The sequence below is a fragment of the Malus sylvestris genome, chromosome 10 (assembly GCF_916048215.2).
Source record: "Malus sylvestris chromosome 10, drMalSylv7.2, whole genome shotgun sequence".
In the NCBI taxonomy this organism is placed as follows: Eukaryota; Viridiplantae; Streptophyta; class Magnoliopsida; order Rosales; family Rosaceae; genus Malus; species Malus sylvestris.
The window spans coordinates 31612606-31621203 of record NC_062269.1 but is presented as its reverse complement, the minus strand read 5'-3'; the positions used below and the strand labels follow the sequence as shown (position 1 = coordinate 31621203).

The following is an 8598-nucleotide window of genomic DNA, read 5'->3' as shown; positions in this document are numbered from 1 at the left end:
ATATAGACCAAAGCGGAATCGAAAGCATAAACGAGACCAAAACTAAACCAAAAAACAAAAAGTGACAAAACAAATTGATACCATACAAGAGCGGATTGAACCCGCTCTGATACCAAGTTAAAAATTAGAGTGCATCATGAATAAAACTATAAATAGAATATTATTAAATAAACGAGAATGCTGAAACGGCTACAAAACTCCAAGAGACTACATTATAAATGACTTATTTCTCAAACTAAATTACAACCAATATTTATATAGAACTAAACCTAAGAAACCCTAACTTTGATGGGCTAGGCCCAATTCCTTAATTAACAAGGAAAACTCAAATACTAAAATAAACATAAATACTAATATTTTCCAACAGATTCTAAGAATTCGTAAATCGTATTCATTCATCATACATTGTGCAGTCAATTTTTGTCAGGTACTGTTTGTACTTAATTTTAAATAAAAATATTTAAAATAATTTCTTACCGTATGATGTACGATGAACGAATATGATTCACGAATCATCACAAAAAGATGCGGCGAGGATCCGGATTCTAGAAAAATAATGTATTACGACAGTAAACACATGATTAGTTGTTAATTGGCATCAACCACTGTATCCAGTAATCTTTTTGTTCCTTTTGCAGTACTCGCGAGTGTCAGCTAGCCTGTCAAACATCCCCCAGCACAAGAAGTTTGCTCGTCAACAATGGCGGACGAGGTTGCAGTTGTGAGCTTCTGGACCAGCATGTATGGGTTTAATACTGCTTCGGAATGCCACTCTTCTTTTGTTATAAGAACACGTGGGTACTGGTTATAACATATGGTCGTATTCTCGTATTGCACAATAATATTTCGAGCACATGATGTTAAAGGGAAAATTGGAGATTCAAATGTCTTCCCAAATCGAAGGAATTCTAGACTTAATGAAAACAAAATGATAATTTAAGTAACTCAAATTCTTTGCTATAACAAGTTGACAACAATGTGACAATTGAACAACAAAAGCAAACAACAAAGATAAGAACATATTAACAACAGAAGCACATCACAAAGGGCCGCATACTGTCGGAATGACATTGATGATCACCTGCACATGCCCATGCATATGCTTCCACAAAAAGATATTATAACTGGCTGTGGCTAATTTCATATGGATTATTTATTTAGAAGAATTATATGTTACAACATTAGTAAACATTATTGGTTGTTAATAACATAAACCAATGTATCATATAACTGGCCAAAATCCCAAAACGAAATTGTGAGCCTGAACTGAAAGGCTGAAACCAAGTGTCAAACATGCCACAGCACACACTGACACACCCATCACAATATAACGGCCTCAATAGTCAGTAGTACCTCACGCTATTCTTGCTCTAAGTCCTTGATTTTTGCAAGAAGAACATTCAGCTGCAAGAAGCTTGTGCATCGACAATGGCGGGCGAGGTTGTAGTTTTGGGATTCTGGACCAGCATGTTTGGGGTGAGGGCCTGAATAGCCCTGGAAGAGAAGGTGTAAGTATGTGTACAGAGAAGAGGACTTGTGGAACAAGAGCCCTCTCCTTCTGCAGATGAATCCAGTTCACAAGAAGACCCCGGCTCTCATCCACAATGGCAAACCGGTCTATGAGTCACTCATCATTGTGCAGTAATTGATGAGGTTTGGAAGGATCAAGCTGCTCCTTTCCTTCCCCTTGATCCTTACGACCGAGCTCGGGCCAGGTTATGGGCTGACTTGATTGATAAGAAGGTCTAAGCTGTTTTGTCTAAATTTGCTGTTTTTCCCTTCGAGAATGGTTGATAGCACTCTAAAATAGCAACCGTGTGTTCCTCTCGTTATATTTATTTTCACAACAAAAAAGTGCACGATGATTTTTTTAGAATGCTGATTTAAGTATATAAATATTAATTGCAGTTCATTTTTTAAAATTTGTATCCGACTTTTCATCGCATCGAATGATGTCAAACATTGTTTCCAAAAATTGTAGTTTCATGTTGCTGGGAGGAAGCTATGGAGCACAAAGGAGAAGAACATGAGGCAGCAAAGAAGGAATTTATTGAAATCCTGAAGCAGTTGGAAGGAGAGCTCGGAGACAAGCCTTACTTTGGGGTTGAGAGATTCGGCTTCTTGGACATTGCCCTTATCGGATTCTACAACTACTTTTATGTATTTTAGAGCCGTGGAAACTTGAGCATGGAGGCAGAGTGCCCTAAGATTATTGCATGGGCCAACAGGTGCTTGCTGAGGGAGAGCGTGTCAAAATCTGTTGCTGACCCCAAAAAAGTGTGTGAGTTATTACTTCGTTTTTTAGCGTAGTAGAATAGGCTAGCTGCTAGCAGTGGCGGAACCAGCTGGTGCATGAAAGAGGTTGGGATCTAGGCCAAATTGTAGGCGGAAAATGGGAATAGTAAATAAAATTAGGCCAGGCGGCTAAGTTCCAGCTTGCCTTCTACATGATTCCGCCCCTAGCTGCTTGCACAGTATCACCATGTTAGAAAGTCCTCAGACGAATTCTAGTATGTGTTCTTCTAGTTTTTTAATTCCAGCTTGTTTTTCTGTTGAGATGTTCAGGTAAGATCTTTAGGTGTTTCTGCTGCAAGTGAGCTTGTATGCCGGAGGAAAAGTAACTCAAAGTTTGGATAAGGAGAAAATTCGCCCTATAGTCAATTGCGTACAACCACGAGCGTTATTCATGGCGAGATAGACTCATGGTTGCATGCAACCAGTGGCACCAAAAAGTCCATGCTTTGATATGAAGACTTGATCACATAATAAGAAATTTGATCGAGTAGATTTAGATTCCTTACCATAACAAGCTGACAACAGAATGATAGTTTGACTACAGAAGCAAAATAAACATATGAGCAGAAGCACAATAAAGTGCCTAAATACAGTAAAGGCTTGGTCAAGTGCCCTTTTATTCTAATTCAAAACAACCCAAAACAGGTTGAATCTTGAAATTACATTGATCATCACTAGCTTCTTCCCATGATTCCTCCAAAATCTACTCCATTCCAAGCTTTTTCCTCATAAGCATGACGAAATCGTAGACCTTTTCCTGTTCGGGGAGCGATTTGGACACGCTCTCCTTCTCCATGCACCTCTTAACCCAGGCAATAAACTTTGGGTGCAACGCCTCAACACTGAAGTTGCCAAATTTCTCATACAAAAGAAACCAGCTATAGAATGGAATAAGCGCCACGTCCATGAATCCAATGGTCTCGCCCCCAAAGAAAGGCTTGTCTCCGAGCTCTCCTTCTAACACGCCCATGCAGTCAAGGAATTCCTTCTTTGCTGCGTCCTGTTCTTCTCCTTTCGTTGTCCAAAGCTTCCTCCCAAACTCATATATCTGCATTTCACATCCCAAAATTGCAGAAAGATTAATATACATTATTTTGAGCAAGTTCAGATCCTCTGCTTATATTTTTCTAATATTTACATCACAAACCCTAAACTGCAAACCCGAACTGTAACAAGAAATCTTAATCAAAACCTATGTAGTAAAATCATTATTACCCTAAACACTTACAATCTTAAAATTTTAAAACATTGTTTTATTTACCAGCTCAAATATCCGTAAGCATTTAACCTAAAGCCAATTGGCAACGCTTGCGATTTTAAGCAGTTAAGCTAGATACTCGCAACAATTTAAACATAAAAAAATATAACCGTATAATATATTTCCCATGTTTTCAATTGTTTCAAACCAAACCTATTCAAAACAAATAAAACAATACTACAAATAAGTAAATTAGTCAGTAAAACTCACCTTCTTGTCGACGTAGTCAGCCCAGAACCTGGCCTGGGCTCTGAGGTAACAGTCAGAGGGCAAGAGTGGAGCCTTATCATTCCAAACCTCATCAATGTACTGAAGCGCAATGAGGGACTCGCAGATTGGCTTTCCATTGTGAATGAGAACCGGGATCTTCTTGTGAACCGGGTTCATCTGCAGCAACAGCGGGCTCTTGTTCCTCACGTCCTCATCTTTGTACTCATACTCAACGCCCTTCTCAGCCAGAGCAATCCTCAGCCTCATCCCAAATGGGCTAGGCCAGAAATCCAACAAAACTACCTCATCCGCCATCGAAGGTTGAAATCTGAACTCTTTGATACAAAATTGCAAAATGGTTGCAGACAAAAGTTGTGGGAGTGGTGGTGGTGGTGGTAGTGGTGGGGGTGTGCGTGTGCGTGTGTATTTGTAGACAAAAGTTGAATGAAAAGACTAAAGAGGCAGTAGTCAATGGACTGCAGGATTCTTGGAGATATTCTATTTTTCTTCCTTATTGTACACATTAGAGAATAATTGGATCTGATTATGTCACTGCTTTCGACATAAAAAAATCTTGATATCCTTCTATATTCTTCCTTCCTTTAATTGTGGAGAAGAAATTTTTGTAACAGCAACGAGATTTGTCGTGTAAGTGGATGAGAGCATCTATTCGAGTCTCTGAAATATTGCTCGAAAAAAGGTGTAACAAAAAATAAAGGGTAAATTACACTAAAATATCTCAATTATAACTCGAATCATAATTTCATACCTCATGTTTTAAAAATTACAATATCATATTTTATCTTATGAATTTGTTACAATGTTACAACTCTGTCAGTTTATCTGTTAATTTCTCTGTTGGCTTGAAGCGGAGCCCACTCCTTCAAACAACTGAATAAATATATTAATAAATTAAAGATTTATATAAAAAAAATGCGACCCACCCCTACAAGTGCATCACCCTCACCGTTCTTCCCCAGTTCATCTCCCTCCCCCAAACCCCTTCCTTCACCATCACAACCGACTCCCCACCGCTGCCAATGTCCAAGACTAGGCTCACCACCACCACCACCCCACCCGCCTATTTTCCATTTAAGGAACCCACGTGGGTGGCCTGGATTGGCACCCTCTCTTCTTGGACCAATCCCACAGACCTTTGTGTCTGCCGTGATCGGATCTTTGCCTCGACCCATTTCCTGGGCGAGCTTCCCAGGTGAGTTTACGACGAACTTCGGCAACAAGCACCGACGCCACCACCACCATTTCCCTATTCTCGATGCCACAAACAGGGCCCACCCAGAGTTCACGCTGTTTGGTCGCCGTTCAAATCGAACCGTGAATCTCAGGACCAAGCAAATCAGGTAGTTGCCACCAGCGTTGACAATTGAATCGAGAGGATTACGAATCACGGTTCGGCATAGCAGATGGGTGACGATGTAATCATTGGAGGAATGAAGTGGTTCATGACAGGATTTTTAGACCCTACGCAAATAAGGTTAAAATGACACGAAATACTTGCAAGAATACAAGATGTTTTAGTAAAGATGCTCATGCAAGGTCGTTCTCTCAAGGACTATTTTAATAATTTATGTAAGAGTAATGTTATTCCCACCCCATTATCTTATCTTTTCACCCATCTTTTATTATATTTTTTAAGGGCAAAAGACTGTTTAATACCCTCATATTTCATGGTTTTCAACATTTAGTACATCAATTTTTTTTCATCTCAGAGTCATACCTAAAATGTAAATTTTGGGACAGTTTCATATATCCGTTAGTCAAACTGTTAATTCTCCCGTTAAGTGATGACATGGCGCCCATGTGGACAATGACTGGGCACCACGTGTCATTAAAAAATATTAAAATATTATTATTAAAAAAATAAAACAAAAAACCAGAACGACGGACGGAATCCTACCAAGAAGGAAGCACCGCCTATTGACGCTGAGGTTGAGACACGAAATTTGGGTGGGTCTTCTGCCAGCTTTCGAGGTCCGGTCTTCGAGTCCAAGGAGGAAGATGAAGAGGACGAAAATCAGTGTTGCGGCGACGAAGACTTTGGAATTGAAATTTGCGAGGAAACAATTGTCGCCAATGTGACAGAAGACAAAGTTCCAGAAATCGTAGAAGAGGAGGACGAAGAATTTCAACCACCGCAACTAGTCCCGGAACAATTCGAAGAAGAGGACTTGAAGCCCATGAAAGATTATATAGATCTTGATTCACAAACGAAGAAACGAGACCTGAAGGAGATTGCGGGCAGCTTCTGGTCAGCAGCTTCGGTTTTCAGAAAAAATTACAGAAATTGAGGTAGAAGCAGAAGAAACGGCGGAACGGCGATGGATCGGCCACATTGTCGGTGGAGAAGCCAATCGGGAGACAATTCAGAGAAACCCAGTCGAAGATCGCAGATTACAACTTCGGCCGGCGCTCCTGCGACATGGATCCGAGGTTTTCGCTTGACGCGTGTTGGATGTCGCTCGACGCGGGTCGGATGTCGTTCGACGACCCGAGATACTCCTTTGACGAGCCTCGGGCCTCGTGGGACCGGTACCTCATTGGAAGGACGTTTCCGAGAATGCCCACGATGCTCTCAGTGGTGGAGGACGCTCCGGTGGTTCACGTGGCGAGATGCGACCCTCAAATTCTGATTGAGGAGCTGCCCATGAATTCCATTGAGGAGGAGACGGTTCCAAGCGGGTCGGCCCAGACCCGGGACTATTATTTGGACTCGTCATCTATCCTGAGGAAGAGCCTCGATCGGTCCAACTCCATTAGGAAGACTGCGGAGGTTGGGGTTGGGCAGGTGCAGAAAAGAGAATGGAGAGAGGAGGGAGGGGGGGTCGGGGTGGGGAAGACGATAACGTTTTGTTTTTTTTTTTAATAATAATATTTTAATATTTTTAATGACATGTGGCGCCCCGTCATTATCCACATGGGCACCACGTCATCACTTAACGGGAGAATTAACAGTTTGACTAACGGATGTATGAAACTGTCCTAAAATTTACACTTTAGGTATGACTCTGGGACGAAACAAAATTGATGTACTAAATGTTGAAAACCATGAAACATGAGGGTAGTAAACAGTCTTTTGCCCATTTTTTAATTACAAATTTGTTTATTTGTAAAATGACTGATAAGGACATAATTATCCTCTTTTGCATTAAAAAAAAAGTTGGGTTGCACACTCAATTTATCTTAAACCCTAACTCATCTTTCCATCTCTTTTCATCTAGAGGAAGAAAAAAAAAGGATTTAGATGACTTTTTCGTTGAAGAAGTAGAAGATGACACTTCTATGGAAGAGTTAGAAGATTATGTTTCTATTGAAGAGGTAAAAGAATAATTTTGTATGTGGGTCATTTGCATTTGCCGTCGAAGTTTTCCTTTTGAATTTGGATACCTCTGTGTTTTCCAATTGAATTTTCCTCACAAGTGTATTTTTCTTTCCAAATATAGAAAGTTTGGAGTGTAGAATGAGATTTTTGGAGTGCCAATAACAATTCCCTTTATTATATATTGCATCATATTTACTAAAAAATATTATTAAATAAATTTGACAACAGAAGCCTTTGCCTTCAATTGACTCAATGCCACATAAGAAACTGAAGACCGTTGAGAAGAATTTGTTGCTATTTTTTACTGTTATATATCTATGTGGTAATTTTAATATTTCTTTTAGAGATGCTATGATTGAGCTAGATGTGTGGAAACGAAAAACAGGTTAACAAGAATTTGCCAACAAAATCAAATCAATCGCAAAGAAACATGACAGGAGGCACAACACAGGTCCAGCGCCCTTTGCTTGTAGCAAGATGTGAGGAAAATCCGTACAGGTTGAGACTTGAAAGACAGCTTGTGGACCTAAAGAAATCGAATGTATACTGAATCACTTTCTTCTAGCTAAGGATGACAATGTTTGACACAATACATTACACGACTCGAAATTCATAAGAATTTCAGACCTAATGTGTACGTTATTAAAACACGATTAACATTTGCTCCTTTATATATTTATAAAATGATAACTATTATCACTCTATCTGACACATAGTATGAGTTATATATTATAATCATCATATTATTATTTTTATCATTTTACACGTTGATCATGGATTGATATGAACATGTCATGAATATAAATAGCAAAACTCGAACACAACCGTTCGCATCCCTACTTGTAGGTAGTCTTGTGCATGTATATTTTTCCTCCAACATACTACGCTATTCCAAGCTTTAAACCGTCATAGAGCTTTACCCTAAAAACCCCGTCATAGAGCTGGTCAGGAAGTCACTTGGAACACTTTGCATGCACCTCTTTATCTTAAGAGGACTTTGACACTCTTTAACCCTAATTATAAGTAGGCTAAATGATGGGCATAAAAAATACCTTATTATAAAGTTTGCATTCAACCTACTTTATGCATGCATGATCTACCGTTGCCAAAAGAAATGAAGTCTAGTCACACATGCGATGGTGCGACTCTATTTTCCTTGGAAAGCAATTTACATAGAGCAATTTATCGTCATTGTAATAGTTTGGTTTGAAAAACTAATATTTAGTAATATATTATTAGATCGAAGCACTGTGTGACGATGAATTCATTTCATGTAAGCTTGTCGTGTTATTTGAAGAGAAAATTACAATAAACGCTTTTTGGTGGAAAACTACCTCTCATAAGTTTTGCACTTGTCTGCAGCTAGAAGCCTAGATGCCGTGCTGATGCTGCTACACTTTCCAACCACTCAAAGCCAACTGGTCCCTCCTAAAAACAAACGAACCTTACACTTCGTACTCAATTCATTTTTTGTAATGAATTAGTTTCCACTTTT

The 8598-nt window shown here is 39.5% G+C and overlaps 1 protein-coding gene and 2 pseudogenes across 1 annotated transcript; 2 read left to right on the top strand and 1 right to left on the bottom strand.

Annotated features, from left to right (window-relative positions):
• The first annotated feature begins 1428 nt into the window (after positions 1-1428).
• Positions 1429-2310, top strand: LOC126584466 (probable glutathione S-transferase; annotated as a pseudogene).
• Positions 2311-2763: 453 nt separating this feature from the next.
• On the bottom strand, positions 2764-4197 carry LOC126585986 (probable glutathione S-transferase). The gene is made up of 2 exons (XM_050250634.1): positions 3764-4197; positions 2764-3343 (listed from the first exon to the last, which is right to left on the bottom strand). The coding sequence occupies exons 1-2, from the start codon at positions 4076-4078 to the stop codon at positions 2999-3001; spliced, it is 660 nt and encodes a 219-aa protein (XP_050106591.1). The 5' UTR covers positions 4079-4197; the 3' UTR covers positions 2764-2998.
• Positions 4198-5643: 1446 nt separating this feature from the next.
• On the top strand, positions 5644-7653 carry LOC126584464 (protein OCTOPUS-like; annotated as a pseudogene).
• Positions 7654-8598: the final 945 nt, after the last annotated feature.

What these genes read in the sequence shown, in the direction of transcription:
- LOC126585986 (XM_050250634.1), bottom strand. Translation starts at nt 4,078, where the DNA reads ATGGCGGATGAGGTAGTTTTGTTGGATTTCTGGCCTAGCCCATTTGGG. An exon ending in CTGACTACGTCGACAAGAAG is followed by an intron (nt 3,344 to 3,763) that starts GTGAGTTTTACT and finishes TGTGAAATGCAG; the next exon opens with ATATATGAGTTTGGGAGGAA.